This window comes from Mercenaria mercenaria, chromosome 19, assembly GCF_021730395.1.
Source record: "Mercenaria mercenaria strain notata chromosome 19, MADL_Memer_1, whole genome shotgun sequence".
Lineage (NCBI taxonomy): Eukaryota > Metazoa > Mollusca > Bivalvia > Venerida > Veneridae > Mercenaria > Mercenaria mercenaria.
In genome coordinates this window covers 33,130,415-33,150,631 of record NC_069379.1, presented here as the reverse complement: position 1 = coordinate 33,150,631, position 20,217 = coordinate 33,130,415, and the positions used below count along the sequence as shown (strand labels likewise).

At 34.0% G+C, this 20,217-nt stretch overlaps 2 protein-coding genes across 2 annotated transcripts in view; one reads left to right on the top strand and one right to left on the bottom strand.

Annotated features, from left to right (window-relative positions):
- The window catches only part of LOC123541786 (dipeptidyl peptidase 9-like), a 36,940-nt gene extending 31,089 nt beyond the window's left edge, over positions 1-5,851 (bottom strand). Inside the window, exon 1 of the mRNA XM_053531003.1 lies at positions 5,799-5,851. The gene's annotated coding sequence lies outside the window, so the exon portion shown is untranslated. The remainder of the gene's footprint in view (positions 1-5,798) is intronic.
- A 4,838-nt stretch (positions 5,852-10,689) lies between these two features.
- LOC123542814 (uncharacterized) overlaps positions 10,690-20,217 on the top strand; it is a 28,123-nt gene continuing 18,595 nt past the window's right edge. The window contains exons 1-5 of the mRNA XM_045328819.2: positions 10,690-10,835; positions 12,620-12,763; positions 13,688-13,753; positions 14,408-14,656; positions 14,927-15,032. Of these exons, the coding sequence (XP_045184754.2) occupies positions 12,632-12,763; positions 13,688-13,753; positions 14,408-14,656; positions 14,927-15,032 (553 nt within the window). The 5' untranslated portion in view covers positions 10,690-10,835; positions 12,620-12,631. The remainder of the gene's footprint in view (positions 10,836-12,619; positions 12,764-13,687; positions 13,754-14,407; positions 14,657-14,926; positions 15,033-20,217) is intronic.

The following is a 20,217-nucleotide window of genomic DNA, read 5'->3' as shown; positions in this document are numbered from 1 at the left end:
AAAATTCCCAATATACATTCTGAAAAAAATTTCATCAAAATTGCACAAACATTGACTAAATTATGGACAATTTTGTAATGGAAGTATGTTAAAGAGGTTGTACAATGTGAAACAAGTGTATGAGAAAGTGCTTAAACTGTTAAACACACCTTTACTATAACATATTTCCCAATTTGGAACATTTACGCATCAAAATTCCCAATTTTGGGGGTATAGGCTATGTTCCCAAACTTGCTAGAAAAAACCCTGAAGTAAACCAAGCTGCCTTGTTCGGATGTAGCTGTACTATTTCAAAGACCAGGAAAATGCCAGAACTCAGCCTACATAACTTCAGCAAATAAAACCAAACATGGAAATTCCAGCAATATTCGCATGTCCACTTCATGTTGATGATGTATACCAAGTTTCATTTCAACTGAATGGTAAATGCTGCAAGAGTTGTGAACACAAAGTCACAGTGAAGGACTGAAGGACGTACTGACAAGATACATGTAGTTCAAACACTCTATGCCTCCCTGGTCTTCAAAACAGCCTGACCCGCATATTCCCATCTGCGTGTACACCCATTTAAAGAATCTTAGAAACTTAAACCTGGGAGTGTTCATTAATTTCTTTTTCTTTTATCCCATTAAAGTAAATAACAGGAAAAATGATTCAAGAAAGCATAATGTAAAATTGTTAAAAATCAAATATTTTTTGTGGACCATAGCAAAACACTTGGAGGTATATGTATTGTTTCTGATTCAGAGAGGTCCTTGCCATTTTAAATGCAGATTAACATGAAAAGACAAAAAAATATGACTATAAGCTGTTGTCACAAACCATCATTCTACTAAACACAATACTGGCTGTTTGTGCACACATGTATTATAATGGTCATATTTCAATATTTTCAGATAATTCTAGGAAATTAGTGCATATAAATATGCGTAACCCTTATCATTTTATTACAGTTGTTCTTAATGTTAGATCCAACATTATGTTCTTGTAGATACAATGCAATGCAGGGAAACCATCCCACAGCCGTGACTGTAAATATTGTGCTGTATACCACTTTCTACATGTCACCCTGTGACACTGGGGCTGTGACTGAATATATGCCAAGTTCATGTTTACATTGTTCTCTATCCAATTAGAAATTTGAGGACAAATTTCATGTGGTGGTAGTTGGGGTGGGGGCGTATGTCAAGGTATAGGACTTAATTACTTAAAAAGGGGAGGTGTGTAGGCAGCCAGGTAGCTCATTAGGTACTGCATCAGAACAGCGTTCTGAAACCACTGGTTCAAGTCTCAGGCCAAAATTAAAAATATGTTTGTTTGTTGTCTCCTTACCTACCCACTTTAAATGCCGCGCCCCAGAAGTTTTTATTGGACAATGCTGGTCAAATGTTTTTTTTAAGTTGTGATATGATATTTCAAGTAAGTAAAATACTAAGTAAGAAAGTTTAAATTTTATTAATTAATTTCATTTATACAATATAATATAGATTTGTCTTATTTTTACAGAAGAAATATTCTGTAAGAAAGGATCATATATCTACTGGTAGGGCTGTCATTGATTGGGTCTTAGGCGTATCGACGATACCGATATATCAGAAGACAAATATCGACGATACATCGATATATTGATTATTAAGTTAGATTAACGACCTATTTGTTCATATGCATACTATATACCTTCCTGTAAATGCTATTTTAGGCCTAAATTAAAATTAAGTTTGTTTGACCTTTACCGACCCAGTATTTTTACAGTGGGTAGGTAGGTAGGTAAATAATTTTATTATATTTTAGTTTTTTTAATGTTTGTTGTCTCAGTAATAATAAAAATTAAAGTCTATTTATTAATACCTATTGCTTGTAGATAATCTCGGAAGATGCTCTGTTAAATGTATGCTTGTAATAAACCCCTAGCCCTATTCATGCACACACAATATGGGCACAGACTTAATTTGCACATAAGGCAAAGTTGACCAAGTCTTTGAGTATCTTTCATGTCTATACTTTTTCTTTATATATATATCAAAAATGTATTTACTACATCTGCGCTTAAAAGTACAAAACGATATAGTCGCGAAAATATTTGGCATCTAAACACACTACTGAATTACAGCTTATTTTCAACAAGTGTTTGATGCTTAATACAATAGATAATAACTTTTTATGAGTTTTAGAAGGTTTTTACAACGGTTATGGCAGTATGCAAGCAAAAGTGATGATTTTTTAGCTTCAAGCTATTATGTACAAGCAAATTTCAAATATAACACATAGTAGACAAATAATAATCTCATGTACATTACGTTTCCTTTGTAATCAATCGTAATTGTTCTTCTTAAATTTCGTTTTCACAGCAGACATTTTTCTTTCAGGGTATTTTAGTAATCACCACCACCTAGTTGCTCTCCATAATAACTGCATCGATAGTAAAAATAATCACAGTCTAGCCCTTACCGTATTTCCCAAAAATGTTAGGACTAGTTATTTTCACTTTCTCAAGACTTATTTTGTAAAGTGTCCCAAAAATATGGACACAATAATCATAATCCACCCAATGTTGAAAGCGTAATAAAAAGCGTAAACGATTATCGGTAATTATTCTGTTGATAAACTTAGTCCTTGTCATTGTTTTCATCATCAATTAACACCCCTCTCAAAGAGCTAAAAGAAGTGTGTAGGTATCATGGCATCTTTAGTGGAGATCAAAGCGTTACAGTTGCCCGAGATTGTCATGGAATTACGTCATGTTTTCGCGCCATATAACACATCACTGTTTGATCGTACCGCCTCGGTTCTTTGAATTAATCAATAAAAAAGTTTCTTCTTTAATTTCTTAAAGCGAATTCAATATCCTGTATAAACTGACAGGTAAATGTGTCAAACGATAATTGTGGATATCCTACCTCTGTGAGCTATTTTGCCGCACTAACATAAATCTGTTTGCCAAAAGTCGTTTTACGCCATGTATTTAAATTGCTGACGCTTTTTCATTATTTAAGATTTTTTTATTCTGTTTTTGTTTTGTTTTTGTACCTTCTGGTCAAAAGTCTGAACTTTATGCTCATAGAATTTATCATTTATTTACTCTTAGAAAGAAATAAGTAATTTTAAGATCGCACTGTTTGAAATTTTACAAAGAACTAAATTTAAATTTGACCGTTTTTATAGAATTTTGCCTACATTCCTGTCGATATCTTATTAAAATCGTTATAGAATTCAAACTATATTACTTCTTAAGCGGTGCTAAAAAAGTATTGATGCGATAATAACAAAAAATGAATGCACTACGCGCGTTTTTTTTTGTGTATGTGTAAACAAAAGTAACGTCGAGTGATGGAAATTAGATATTACGATAGCTCGCACGTGCTCGTGGAATGGATAAGTACCGGCATGACGTTTTGGTTTCTTTACGTTTAGCGGGTAAATTAGATACTAGATTTGTAAAATTATGTCCTTTCGTCAGATTGCCCTCCGGTTATAAGCGGTTTGATTGTCGTCTGCATCCTATGGCCTTAGGCAACGTTATCGGCATAGTTGACACGTTTTCGGAATACACGAGATGATAAACAGTCCGCTTTATCGATTTCTACTAGCCGACCGCGGGTTACTTTCTCACTTGCCATAATTATGTACGCATTTGTTAAATAAAATAATCGCCAGTTTCAAGCACCAAAATAAGTTTTTCCCTTTGATAAGAAAATAAAAATATTTTTTTTCTCTGGAATGCAATAAAATTATTTGAGTCGCGGCAATTTTTTCGGGTCGGTCGGTAAAGGTCAAACAAACTTAATTTTATTTTAAGCCTTAAGTTTTATTGCCTACTTTCCATATTTCTATTTGATTGTGTTGTATTTGTATTTATGAAATAAAAGAAATACACAAAAATTAATAACATCTTTCATTTTTATTTTGCCTTCACTCCTTTTTTGCATTTATCCAAATTTACAACTTTGTGAACTTTAGTTGTTTTTTAGGGTCTGAGTGTTTATTTGGGTAGTTTTTTCTCTCTGTAAAATATCGATTTTTGAAAATGGGAATCGATAATCGATCGACAAAAAAATATCGTTGATACATCGATATCGTTTCAATCGATGACAGCCCTATCTACTGGTCAAAGTATAATCCCCCCACAAGGAAAAAAAAAAGAATTGCCTACCTACCTACCCAACTGTAAAAAGTAGGGTCGGGAGACAGCAAACAAAGAGTTTTTTAAATGTGGCCTCAGTCTAGCTGTACATTCTCACCCTGTGACCAAGCTAAATTAACATGATGTTGAATGGTAAAATTTGTTCAATATGTTACGGTGTAGGACTTGAATATCAAAGCAAGACGAAAATGCAATACACAGCAACTGTAGGTCCGAATACACATAAAAACCATTTAGCAGCTAAAATGTTGCAAAAGCTATATTTCTCATGGCAAGTTACACGACCACTCAATTTGGGATCCCTGCTTCCAGAATGTGCACTATGCACCTAAACCCAGTTAACCAAAGACTAGCCCAGCACACAAATGATACTACATAGCAGTTGGTTTCAGTCGGTTCAAAAGCTCACATGAGCTTATGTTGCACATGTTCACTATCTTGTCGACTTTAAATAAATCTTATCTTAGAGCAGGGTGTTCGGTAGGTTTTTAAACTCAAGAGTCATTGACTCTTCAGCCTAAATTTTCAAGGGTCAAAATCAGATTTTCAAGAGTCAAGATCAGCTTTTCAGGGGTCAAGCTATACTGTGTTATAAAATTTTAATGCAACTTCCACAGACTTTATCTTTTTCTGACCACCTACAAATCCTAAATCAAATAGTTTTCGTTGAGCCATAGTGTCACAAAATATTCATAAAAAAAGTTCATAAAAGCATAAAATTATGACTTTTTCAAAACATAAATAAAGTCTGAATGTTTTTGAGGAACTAAATAGTTCTAAATAAACCTAATTGTTGCGTCATGATAATAATGGTAGGAAAATGTGCTTAAAATAACAATCAATATGAGTAAATGTATTGAAATCAGAAATAAATGGAAAGATCAAAGGCGTTGTCCAGTTGATTTCTCCTTATTATCAAACCAACAAACCTTTCTTTATAAAATTGTCACCTACCCTCTGTGCATTGCTAATTAACAAGTGGTAAAAACATGGTAATTGGCTGCTCTTCTTTTATACATCGATCAATAAACACCTTTGATAATGACAGACATTATTGTACTAAATACAAAACATGAGATGACCACGAGTCAGTGTGCATGTGGCGTGACTGACATCTCTTTGTAGCTAATTAATATACGCACTCTGCCTACTGCCATTCTTCTGCTTGTGGCGCCAAACAATATTGAAAAACTTCGGGATCATGGGGATTTTGACTGACAAGGGGCAGAACACTTGAACTCGAGACACATCAAAGAAAATTTCTCTGGGTCAAGCCGACGCACGGGGTATTTTTTGTGCGGGTCAAATACAAATTTTTCTCAATTTTTGCAGGTCAAACCCGGAACCTCAGGTCTACCGAAAACCCAGACAGTTTTCTAACTTGTTAATTTTATTCCAAGTATAATAAACGGGTAAGGCACAATGCCTATCTTATACAGAACGAGCACTGTGCCCTACCTGATGAACTGCAAGCAAATTGTTAATTGAAATTTGCGAAACCGGTGCATTTTGTTGACACTTGCATTTCCACTTCTTAGCTAGTCTCTGGCACGTGAACACAAAGCGGAAACCTGTGTTATGATATATAAATTACTTTTCTATTTTTACCACAGTGCTTAGGAGCATGATATCTGTTTCAATTTCCAAATTCACTTACCACAGAACCCAAATAATTTGAAAGGTCAAGGTCATCAAGTGACGATCTTGTTAAAAACCGTCATACCGTACCGAAAGTCGCAATATGTAGTTTTCCCCCTGTCTGAAAATTATATATAATCTATTGGTTTTTTTTCTTTTCTTATTTTCGGTGTGGTGGCATGGGATCTTTGCTAAAAGTTATCTTTTTAAATTCTTTTGGTGTTTTTCAATTTGTTTCATTGTGCCATGAACACAGTCTCACATTTTTATAAACTCTTTTCTCGCTCTATCAGATTTTGGAATGCACTCCCATGCATCATCAAGGCTAGTGCAAGCATTCAGTGCTTCACTGACAGCATAGCTGCGTACATGTTTTAACACAATCATCTTGTTTTTATTTTTAACTACAACTAACACCCTTGTAATATAGTAAGATTTTACAGATGACCCCCGACCTTCAAGTTATAATCAAATTTGATTGTTGGAAGTAACACAGTTGAAGTTGAAGATGCTGAAGTCGATTTTGGTAATGGTCATAGAGATGATGACTAATAAGGTCGTACACTGGTTCGTTTATGAGTGAAATTAAAATGAGAATCGCTTGTTTGAAGCTTCAAGTGCTTTGTTATGGTCCTCTGCACTTTATATTTACCTATAAGAAAAAGTATGCTCTGAAATAAAAGGCTTAGAACAACGAGTTGGACAGAATATATGACTCAGTTTTGTTACCATGACAAGACCCATATGTGGTATTGTACCATAACTTTTATATCAGTAAGTAAATTTTCCTTCATGAACTACATTGAAGGAAATTATAAACTAATAAGAGTATATATAGGTCTATATGTCAGAATGCAAAATTATTCAGGAGGCCTTGAGTAACCTTGCAGATATTGGAGATATGCAAAGGTAAATCAAGGCGATTGAAAAAAGTATGTTGATAGATAGGCTTTTCAATATATTAAATAAAATGGATATAAAAAAACACACACAACATAAAAACAAGAATATAAGAAATTGTTCAGAGTATATATGGCATTAAATAAGGTAACACATGAACTAAGGAGTAAGTCAAATTACGAAACTAATCTAGCTGAGCAGTGGAATCAAAATCCAGAGTTCTGGAAGTATGTAAGAGAAAATATTTCAAAGCAGTTGAAAATTTAGGAGAATCTGTAGGATAATAAAATAGCTGAACAAACCGTTAGCCCTGAGAGTTTTTCTGTCACTATCAGCTGACATGACAAATAGGCACAAAGGCAAAACTTGTAAATAACCATTCATAGAGAGTTCACGTTCACCTTTGAGAAAATTGGCAGCCTACCATATTCCAAGAGAAAAAGTAGAGACCAATTTTAAGAAGAGACAGAAAAAGTTGCAAAAAAAGAGAAAATCATTATAAGGCACAAAGACCTAAAAATATTCACCCCAAAGTGATAGAATGTGAACAAGAAATGACACCGAATTCAAATTACAGCTAATATTAAAAAAAATCAGTGATTAAATGGAAACGCTCAAAATATGGAAAGGGTAAATGTAGCAGCAATCTTTAAATCTGGTAGCAAAAAAAAAGTTGCAAACTATGGACTATAAAAGTGTAAACTCCATATATTGTACAGTTCTGGAAAGAATTATTAGGGAGAACTTATTACGCATCTGCAAAATAATACAAACTTGTCATAATGCTAAAAGATTTTTTTAAAACTGGACCACTATTGAAAAGGTACCGAAGTTTGAAATTTAAGAAAATGGCGGAATCATGAAGGCAGAAATGTTAGTGTGTTAATGACGTTTTATGTGCACGTTGCTTAATACTTCATCAAATAATCTTTAAAATATATAAATTTCTAATGTATCTTAAGTTTGATATGTTGTACATGTTTCATTATATTCTGGAAAAGTAGATGAATTATTTTACAGAAATAAGTAAGTACATTCAGGCCTGTGATATTTCATAATTTGCCCTGAATTCAAACTTTTGACTGACAGAATTTTCTTATGTATTTCTACTCAAAAAGTAAATATTTCAGGCTTAAGAAAGCTGATTTTCAGGTTTTTCATGACTTACCTTATCTTAGGACTGAGCAATGTTCTTTCAGCGACTCTGTACTAAATTCCTTTAAGCTATGTCGATTTGTTTAGAAATATACCTTCCTTGGGAGAGCGGTGCTACTTTTCCCTATACAGAAAACTTTAAAAATCTTTCTATGAAACTTCTGGCCCAAGTTCAAAGTAATTGTGCACAAATGTTCCTTTGCTGACACCCTACCTAATTTCTTCAAGCTCACATACCCCATCCCCAACATCCCTCAACCCATCGCTCAAAACGTTTTTCCTACATATTTACTTTACTGAAAATTATCTCAAAAGTTTTAAGTTTCCGGGAAATATTATTTATCGATGCAATGTTTTCAGAAAAATGCACACTTTTTGCTGAAAGTTTAGAATTATGTCGTGATACTTATTTAGCCCAAAGATAATTAACAACCCAATTGTTCTTAAAGAGCTTCGTTGTCAACTTGCACCTATCCTTAAAATCATTATCCAAAATTCTCTTGACTCTTGTACTTTGCCATCAGATTGGACAAAGGGAAATGTTGCCCTTCTAAACAAAAAGGATATCATAGTGATCCATCTAATTTTCGTCCTATCACATTAACCTGTATCCTTTTTAACATATTATTACATCTAATATTTCCTCCCTTTTTAAAAAAGCGTCACTCATGTGAAACGCAACTCCTCCAATTGATTGCTGGTCTAACCAGAACTCTTGTTGCAGGCCAGGAGTCAGACATTATTCTCCTTGATTTTAGTAAGTATTTTGAAAAAGTAAGTCACACTTAACTACTTTCCAAAATTCATGAGCATGGTATCAGAGGCTGCACTCATGGCTGAATTCGCTATTTCCTAAAAGGCTTAAACTAGGTGCTTGTTCTCGAGGGCGAGAAATCTGTTAAAGTTCCTGTTACATCTGGTGTGCACCAAGGGTCTGTCCTCGGGCCTCTTCTATTTCTTCTATATATTAATGACCTATAATCCTAGTTCCAAATTTTTGCTGAAGACATAACTGTCTATCTTACTATCAATAACACAACTGATTGCAGTAAATTACAACATGATCTCCAGAATTCAAATCTATGTATTTCAGACTATCAAAGAAAATTCAATGTTCTAGCCTGCATCAAGACAACCATAGGCCTGCTCTCATCAACAAAGCATTGAATGATGTTATGGCAGCGTTATTACAAGGACAATACATTAATGAGTTCAACTTCCAACAGAGTAGTTTTAGAGTGACGCTCTGAAAGTCCTATATGTGTACACAGATTTAATATGTTGAGCTGACGTGATATTTAGTATGTGAAACTTTCGAGACATTTAGTATATGAATTTAGATCTATTTTTTTGAATGCTGTTCTGGCAGTATTACTACAAGGACAAAATATCAATGAGTGACACTCAGAAAGGCGTAGGTGTATAAAAATTTCGTATGTTGAGCTGTCGTGATATTTAGTATTTGAATCTAACGAGACATATGAAGCTGAAGTGATATTTAGAAGGGTGGAGTTTGCTTGATTGTACATTCATTAAACTATCTCAACTGTGTTGCTTGTCATCGTTCTGAGTTAGAGCTGGCCTGCTGATTGTTATTTTGTTACAGTCTTTTCATGGACAGCTTTTTTTCCAGTGGAACTTCATATTAAAGAGCAAGGAATGCCTGACAATATCATGTTAATTTCATATGAAAGCCATCCTCAAGCCTTTCATAATGCTGAAAGAATTTTTAAAATCGGACCACATGTGGCAGTTTGAAATTTAAGAAAATAACTCACCATGGAGGCAGCCATTTTAGTGTGTTTATGACGCCATTTACACACTGCTGAGTTATTTATTTAACAAATGACCTCTAAAACAGATTATTTTCATATGTTTCTTGAGTGTAAGTTGTGAAACATGGTAACTTCTTTAATTATAGCTGGGAAAATCTAGATATATGTGCACATACTGAAAGAGATTGTAAGTAATTCTTACAATACGTAGGTTCCTGGCAAACTGGACAGAAAATGGGCCATTAAATGGGAAAATCGGAGATTTTGTATAGAAATAAGTAAATACATGAATTCAAATATGTATCTAGAATTTAAATAATTCCACCATTTTTTTCTTGCCATTGAAACAAAATGGCCGCCATTTTTATCAAATATCATAACTTTCTTATGTTTAATTCTTTTACATCTTTAAATGATTTAAGAAATCCTAACAGATGGAATTAACATAAGAACAACATTATCTTGCCCTGTTTAAAAATTTTAATGACTTCTTTATTTGTTTGATTGGAAGGTCAAACTTCATTAGTTATGTTTGAAACGTGTATGTTTTTTGGTAGATAGTGACTGTAAAGTAGATTTTTTCAGCTTCGTTCAGTATATGTGTTTGTATTTTTGTAAACTTTTTTTCTTTTCTGTCATTTTTCTGTTTATTAAATTGTTAACCTCTGAAATGTTGTTTTCTTCTCAAAGTCTTACAAGCTGTCTTTTCCCTAAATTTCCCGTAAGATACCCACTACTGTGCTTTCAGGATGCACCATTTTACAGTAAAACTTAAAAAAAAAATTCGACGCTGGAGGGGGGTTCAAGAATTTTTTGGGAATGATCTAAAGGAATTTTTTTGGGAATGATCTGAAATTAGTTGTAGTAAAAAGTGTTTTTTTATCAAATTTAACTATTCTCGTTTGTATACCTAAATTTTTTAACTGTTTTCAGTCTCGCTGTCTCACTTTGACATCTCACTGTCAATACTTTTGTAAAAATCTTTCTTTTAATTCGCTGTAAATGTGATTAAAAACTGATAGAACAATAGTTACTTATCTTTAAGGAAATTTTGCAATTATACATAGTTACTTCCCTTTAAATAATTTTTGCCATTTGCAACAAAGATATTGTATGGGGAAAACCGACTCTTAGACCGAATAATTTGTTGTTTTGTCGAATATGATAATATCTGAATGTTACAAGCCGGATCTACTGAACGTCATAAATCTAAATTCAGAGAAAACGTAGGTAGATCTGGTACCACTACTAGTGAGTAAGGTAAAGGTAAATTTTATCTACTGCAATGAGCAGGCTGGTAACATTACCCGATCGGGCTTATGACACAAAAAGTAATATTTCTTGACAAATAATGAAGATATTTTTTTCAAACTTGGTCCATTTATTAAGCATTACATATAATGCTTATCAAGATAGAAATAGCTTTGTTGCCTTCAGTTTAGTTAGAATTACTTCCCTTTTTCAGATTTTTATGATGCATAATTTTTGAAGTCCAAAAATATTATGTTTTAATGCAATGTTTAAAACAGAAAAGGGTTCAATGGCTTTCTAGTGCTCCAAACTTGTGCGCCAATACCTTTATTCTATATATTTAGGGTAAATACTTTGTTTTTAGTGCAGATGTATGAGCAATTTTTTTAGGACTAACATTTCTCTATAATGTTGTAAGTGAAAGCAGAATAAAATGTTTACATTCATGTACTAGCGCAATAATTTAGAGCATTAGAAAGCCATTTAACCCTTTTTTGTTTTAAACTTAGCATTAGAACATTGTTTTTTTGGACTTCAAAGATTATGCGTCATAAAAATCTGAAAAGGGGAAATAATTTTACCAAAACTGAAGGCAACCAAGTTATTTTTATTCAGATTTGTATCATTTGTTATGCTTAACAAATGGACCAAGTTTGAAAGAAAATTCTTCATTATTTTTCAAGAAATATTACTTTTTGTGTCATAAGCCCGATCGGGCAATGTTACCAGCCTGATGAGACAATGAAGTTCAGTAGAGCTTTTGAGGAACCTTATTTTAAGAACAGTGAAAAGCTTCTGAGTGACCAGGCTGTTTTTAATCTTTTTACTGTACATTCGCCTTTTTATTAGCACTATCAGCTTTGTCTCAAATTCTCACAAATACTTTATGTATTACTTTATTTCTCCTGTACATTCCTGCTTTTAAACTCTTATGCACTGATGCGCACCTGCATAAAATACTCGCAAGGGTGTCATGCAGTATTTATAGATAAAAGATAAGATAAAGCAATTATACAGAACCCTCAGCCTCTAATGAGTTTTAAATTTGATATATGAGCCGCACCAAGAGAAAACCAACATAGTGGCTTTGCAACCAGCATGGATCCAGACCAGCCTGCGCATCACGCAGTCTGGTCAGGATCCATACTGTTTGCTTTCAAAGCCTATTGCAATTAGAGAAACCATTAGCGAACAGCATGGATCCTGACCAGACTGGGCAGATATTCAGGCTGGTCTGGATCCATGCTGGTTACAAAGCCATTATGTTGGTTTTCTCATGGCATGGCTCATATCATTATTTGTTTGCCGATAGCAATATTTACTGTTACACAACTACTCTAAACTGATTCCAATTGACCTAAAACTTTATTATTTTTAATTATTGTTTCTAAATGAGTAAAAGAAGGAAGCGTAAAAAACATAATAATGGTGAAATTGAAGATCAAACTGTTAAAATAGATATCAAACATGTTATGTAAAGTGAATGTTTTAACATATGGATATTAATATGTATTAAAATCTTAAATGAAAGTTAGAAATATTTAGTGTAAACTGTTGGTACACCATGACGGTGCCCAGAAACATACCTCTAGCTTAATTGATGATTATTTTGGATAAATCTCCACTCATGTCTGGAGCATAACTTTTCAGAAGTTCACCTGTAAAGTATTTCTAAATATTTTTTTTACTGGTTAGTTTAGTATGTAAAGTCATTACTTTAATTGTTATTAGTTGTTATAAGTTGCATTTTATTTTTCAGAACTGATTGATAATGGCTGCCAGTAATGTAGAGGAAGAGGACTTGAACGAAGTTACTTCATTTCTGGCAGATCATAGGTGGATATTTGATTTTAAATTGACAAGGGTATTTCAAGATCATGTTTTAGACAACATACCTCCTGTGGTAAGTAAAGGATGTAAATTGATGTAGATATTTATATCTTTGAGTAAGTAAGACTTTCTTTTGTTTTGTCTGGGTTCTCAGTGAAAGTCTGCATCTGGAATGGATGAAACAATTTATTTTCAATCAAGACCGTGGAAGGTGTTACACATTTTTAGGTCACCTGGTGATTATCCAGCTTTCTTTTATAGTGAAGGAAGACCTTAGGAGGCCCTCAGAGCATTGGTTCAGATGCAAGCTGGTACCTTGGTAGAACGGCTGATCTTCCTGATGGATTTCCAGGGCACTCGTTTGGCCGTTTTTGGGGCTGAATATGGGCCCCATTCCCCTCATAAAATGATAATGTTTTTTCCCCTTTCTCAGAAGAAAATTCCCCTGACAATAGGTTGTTTGACACAAATAAATACAAATTCTCTTTCAAATTATATCATAGTGCCTCTAAGGAAGGTCACTGCTGGAATATAGTTACATTAGTTAGAAATGATTGAAAACAGTATTAATAAGTGTGAAAAGTAGTATCATATATGTGGCCAAAAACTTCCCCTTTTTGTCTTAAAACGACGAAAAATTCCCCTTCCTTGAGGGTATGGGTACCTGTCCCCAGAAGTTGTCTAGTGCCCTGATTTCTCACATGAAAGGATTCTACATACCATGCAAGGTTTTGGATCGGCAGCAGTATGGGACAAGTGATTTGAATTCAGTGATGGTAACCACTTGCCAATGAGAAGGAATTAAGATGTACTTTATATTGTATAATATTTTTCATAATTTTACTGAATCAGGAGTTACTGCATTTAATAGTTGTTACTGTTTTTGAATTCTTGATATTGTGATATATCTTGAGGTCATTCCCTTTAAGAATGTATTAGTTTAACTTTACTCAATATTTTATTCTGATAAACTGTTAAATTTAGTATATATTTACAGTGGAAAGAAACTTTCATGAAGCTGTCCTTCAAGGAACTTGTAGAGTTGCCATTTGGTAAAATTCAGGTAGGGAAAATCTTGAAAGGTCTTTGGAGAAAAGTGGTCAAATGTATATTTCCATTTTAACACTAGCTTTCTTTTTCTTGTTAAATCTCAGTGTCTTTTAAACATTTTAAATCTTATTCTTTGTTGATGTAGATATTCAAGTTTTTCACTTTGAGTGTTTGCAAGTGCATAAAAACATTTTTTTTTGAAGAAGAAGAGTGTAGCATTTTCTGAACAAAAGTTAAAGTCATCTTAAGCTTGACTTTTCGAAGAAAAAGTAGAGCTTTTGTATTTGCCCTGGTGTCGCCGTTGGTTGAAGTTTTTGATAAAGTCAAATATCTCTGTTACTATCAAAGCTATTGACTTGAAACTTAAAATATTAATTCACTATCAAAGTCTACACTAGGAAAAACAATGCCCATAACTCTTATTTGAATTTTGACAGAGTTATGCCCCTTTTTAATTTAGAATGTTTTTACTGGCAAAGCTCTAATTCAAAGTCAAGCACAGAGAAAAGTTGAGCTTGCTGTCTTATGGACAGCTCTTGTTCTGTTCATTGTATATATATAATATTTACATTGTTTTGTTAAATGTTTATGTATTTTCATAAAGTGAGCTTTTATCATCTTTTCTGTTTAATCACTTGGAACTGTATGAATACTTTTAATTTTACAGGCAGAATGTCCAGACACATTGAAATATTTTGTTCAGAATTGTGTGAAGTTTTCAATACCAAGGGAGATAAATGCATCGAGACAAAACTTTTCAAATATTTCACCAGTAAATGCAGCCGAGGTTGATCCTGAGATTCAGAGAGGGATGTCACACAAGAAGATCCATGAAGTATGTCACATGACTTCCCTTATTGATCATGTGACCAGGAAGAGGGGAAATAATGGAGTAGTGGATGTTGGCTCTGGTTTGGTAAAACATTTTCTCTTCCATGAACTTTTCATTTATCAAATTTTATGATAAGTAAAGATGTTTTTAACTTAAGCAAATGTTCTTTGAAGACAGTCTGATGACATTCATCATTCACAGCTGATTTACATGTGGAAGTTGACTTTTACTTGCGGGGAGCGTGAAATCCAGTAACTACGACCACCATTATATAACTGAAATATTGTCGAAAATGGCACTTAAACAATATCTGCCTGACAAATATAAGGAAATGTTTACTGTTTCAATCTACAGGGATATCTGGGTCAGGTGTTACATTGTAACTATGGATATAGTGTGCTAGGGCTTGAAGGAAAACAAGGGCACACAACGGGTGCTGACAGAAGAATTAACAAGTTTGGTAAGTAATTTTCTAAAGACTGAAGTGATGCCTAATTTTTCCTGTCAGTCATCGATTAAGTAAATAGTTAGGAGAAAAACATATAGTTCATCATATCTTAGTATAAAAGACAGATATTTATTTTAAAAGAGTATACATGGACTTAGATAATAGGTCTAGCTCTTTTCATTTCTATTAACTTTGTTGGCAAGTTTTCATGACATGAATTTGGGAGAGAATAAAAACAGTATAGAGTTTAAAATGCTGAATTAATAGGATTTTCCTTCCATCAAATGAGACCACTTCTCCTTTCTGACTTCCACATGTTTTATCAAGGTAGAATATGTGCTAGGTGGTATGTAGAATATAAACTAATCAGTATATAGAATATGTATTGCATATAGTTTGTAGAAATATGTACTGGATAAAGTATGTAACTAAAAACAGGTATAAGTATGTAGAATATACACTAGTTGTTATTTTATTACTCAAAATAAAAACCAATTATCTCATACAACACTCTTTATTCATCAAGAATATGCATTGATACTTACAACGATAGTTAAACATACGCATGATACATTTTGTAATAATTTAATTAAATTCAGTAAAAGTATATTGACAATATTGGGAGTTGATCGGCCGCTCATGACTCAACAAGGGTCTCACCGTGTAGAATCGTTAAAAGCACAGCAAAATCCGTCGACCGAGAGGAGAACAGACGCACCAACCCAAGGCTTGCAAAAACAACGCAACTGCGCAATCCATCGAACTTCGAATTGTGAATCCAACCCAGCCCGGGTGTCACCGGGATGCGGTCAAATGCACAACCCTAGCCAATGTAAAGCGAGGCAATATAACACAACGGACCACAAGGCAAAGCAATGCAAGACACTTTGTACTTTGTAACAGGTATCACTCAAACAACGCAAAGTAACGCAAGACACTTTGTACTTTGTAACAGGTGTCACTCAAAGGCAAAGCAACACAAGACACTTTGCACTTTATAACAGGTATCACTCAAATGCAAACACACAACAATTTCAATTGAACGTCGAGCTACCATTCCACCCATTTCGGGTTTCACCGAGAATGAGCGAAACCGCAACACGAGTCAATGAAAGGCAAGGCAAGGCAAGGCAAAGTGACACCACTGAGAGCAACGCAACATACGCAACACACGCAACACTAGGAATCGCCAAGTACTAGGGCAAAACCTTTTACTATCCAGTTAACACAAACTGGTAAACATATGATACCCCAAAGTACGCAACTTGAATGCAAACATACAGACACCGTATCCGCTCACCTCACGGCCGACAGAATTTTACCGCCAACATATTATGAGCGACAATATCCATCAAGCCAGTATTATAAATAAACACCTTTTACTTATAGTATTATGACAAGATAAAGAAAAACTAATATTAAGGTCTATCAAATGTCACAGTTAAAAAGCCGGTGTCCTACATAATAATTGTTACCACAAATAATAGCAGAATTTTCTTAGAGATATCCAACTGTGATCACAAAGTTTTTAAGTTCACATAAAATAATATTTACGACAGTCAATACTTCCTATAATTATTTTCCTGTCCTTGAATTTCATGTCAATACGACACATTTAACTTGAAAAGTGAAACTTATTCTAATAATTTTATTACTTCACTATTGTCTTCTTGTACATTTAGTTTATATATTTTAATATTAGAAATACGTATATTAATATCAATCAACTATCCCGTGCCTTTTTAAAGAAGTATAAAATCTTTCAAATTATACTGGAGAGTCTTATACAAATATGTAGTCACGCCCATGCTAAACCGTTTTCTTAAATAACAAAATTTATATACACTGCATCAAAATGTCTCAGTTTTTTCTTCATAACACGGTATGAACATCTCACATTTGGAAGTCCTTGGTCACGTAACAAGATGACATCTAGCCCCGTCATACATTTTGATGGCTGGATGTGTTATCTCCTGCAGTGTTATTGCTCTCCGGTATATCACCCTCATCAATTTACTTTGGCACGGTTTAACCCTGCAATTGTAAGTAAAAAGACGGCAGTACCTAACAACTCAGTCGTCAAGACCGGGTGGACAATAACAATTAACTTGAACTAGAACATCAACGTTAGCTATTGTTAAATAGATGGACTTTATGCAAATTTCCTTTACAACTTTGAACCAATTTCATAAAACATTCCACAGATGATGTAAGATCAACATAAATAGATCAGTAAAGTGTAAATAAAATACTGACAGAGTATTCTAGCAAGTTGTTAAAACTACAATACTAGCCCGAAATTAAAGATGCAAAGCTCTATGTTTCGAAAGTTTCCTATAAATACAGGGTGTGGCGGGCGGGTAGTTTTGACGTTACCGACGGTGTAGCTAGCAAAATGTGAGAGAACTGCACGAGATTATTGGTATTTATATTATATCGACTGGGTACCAGTATCAATAGGAACCAGTTCAGATCAGCCAAGTGTAACAATATCGATGACACGTTTATCTACGAAAACAGACGACAATTTAATAAACTAGCAGACGGTAATTAACGAGCAACAATTTGAGAAAAAATAAATTAAATTATTTTAATTCTAAAATAATTTCCATTATTTTATTACTCAAAATAAAAACCAATTATCTCATACAACACTCTTTATTCATCAAGAATATGCATTGATACTTACAACGATAGTTAAACATACGCATGATACATTTTGTAATAATTTAATTAAATTCAGTAAAAGTATATTGACAATATTGGGAGTTGATCGGCCGCTCATGACTCAACAAGGGTCTCACCGTGTAGAGTCGTTAAAAGCACAGCAAAATCCGTCGACCGAGAGGAGAACAGACGCACCAACCCAAGGCTTGCAAAAACAACGCAACTGCGCAATCCATCGAACTTCGAATTGTGAATCCAACCCAGCCCGGGTGTCACCGGGATGCGGTCAAATGCACAACCCTAGCCAATGTAAAGCGAGGCAATATAACACAACGGACCACAAGGCAAAGCAATGCAAGACACTTTGTACTTTGTAACAGGTATCACTCAAACAACGCAAAGTAACGCAAGACACTTTGTACTTTGTAACAGGTGTCACTCAAAGGCAAAGCAACACAAGACACTTTGCACTTTATAACAGGTATCACTCAAATGCAAACACAACAATTTCAATTGAACGTCGAGCTACCATTCCACCCATTTCGGGTTTCACCGAGAATGAGCGAAACCGCAACACGAGTCAATGAAAGGCAAGGCAAGGCAAGGCAAAGTGACACCAGTGAGAGCAACGCAACATACGCAACACACGCAACACTAGGAATCGCCAAGTACTAGGGCAAAACCTTTTACTATCCAGTTAACACAAACTGGTAAACATATGATACCCCAAAGTACGCAACTTGAATGCAAACATACAGACACCGTATCCGCTCACCTAGCGGCCGACAGAATTTTACCGCCACAATAAATTTATAATTTATCCGCCAAAATTCTACGGCCTTTCAAACTCTTCTTTAACAAATCGCATCTTTTATGTAATCACCAAAAAACTGTAGTCCTACTTTCTTATACTGTATTCCACCTGACCGAAGCAAAATGTGGCATAGCATCAATATCGAGCCTAATTATAATGAATTTGCCACCTGAATAAACTAACTTGCGGTAGGCCATATATTACTAAATCTAATCTTACAACTTCCAAAGCTATGATTTTGTTATAACTTGCATCAACAATTAGACAGTACAAGCTCCCCTTTTAAAGATTTGGCTGAAACGGCAGAAAAAAGAAAAAACTGACATTTTACTCTAGATTAACGAGTAGAAGTCCTGAATTTACGATCATTTCTCTATTAATTGAGATAATTAATGCACACACAGAAGACATTTTGTCTGCGCCTATAGAAAAATTTATGTGACCCGATTTCTACTCCTTAATTCTGAAATAACGGGGGATAGATACATATTTCATTGTTTTGAAATTTTATATACGCATATTTGTTCTCAACTACGGACAAGTCTGAAACTTGAAAAATTTGTATGTTAATCGTTTGCTCACATAAACAAACCAAAGTATGATACAATAAACAAAGACTAACATATTTTCAACTCGTATTCCTCGTATATCGTGCACGTGAAGCAGTCGCATTTGACCTTTATTAAAAACTTTGTCGATAGAGCCCGCTTGTCTCGGGTAGCACAATTATTTCAACAGCCGTCTAACAGTTTATTTATGACGAAACCCGTATGTAAATGAAAAACCCGTGCAGTTTGTGAAATTAATTTAAAGCCCTGCTCCCGTCCTACATTTTAACCTTGAATCGTAACTGAAAAAGCAAGAAAATCCCGACTATGAACAGTGACACCTGTCAAAATAGAGTCTATTTTATATATAATTCTATATGAAATACCATTAGTTTTGCGTGCAACAGTGTGGTACGTGCCTATTATAATCATGGTTGCATACACACAACAGAATTAATTGAATAGCAGCGGGGTAGGATTTTAAGCCTGTAATGTAAATTAAATTCGTCTTTCACAAAACAACATACACTATAAGAAAATAATGTGATGGGTTGATATCGGTCATTGTTAAGGTAAACGGTAAGTGATTTTTTTTTTTTTTTTTTTTTTTTAATGATTCAATAGCTGTATTGTATGTAACCGAGGTATAAGTGCTACTTTTATTTAAGATTGTAACAATGTTCGAACTCTATGGATCTACATCAGGAGCTGCTTATCTGAATCTGAATAACTTAAACCAAAAATGTCATATTGACGACCTGGTACATGTTCAGCGTATATAGGAAAGCAATAAAATCTGACAACTACATGATAGTTTGTACAAGATACTTATAACTGCCCTATTGAGGCAAAGAGCTTTTAGATTTATTACTTATTATTCAGCAGTTGTTTAATAAGTCTGATCCCCAAACCACAACCGCCGCTAAGATTGGAAACAATTCCGTCAATGTTATGTTTGCTGTAAATCCAGGTCTGTATCATAAATCAAGTCATCAGTGACGGTGAAAATAAATACCAAAATCGGAATATTCACCCGGGTACTATCAAAAGACAAAATTATAAATCTTAGCTTGTAACAGAAAAAACTGAAATCCAACAGATTTATTTTTGTAAAAATCATAACATTGTTAAATATCCTAATTCTTGTATGATGATATAGTTTTGTCAG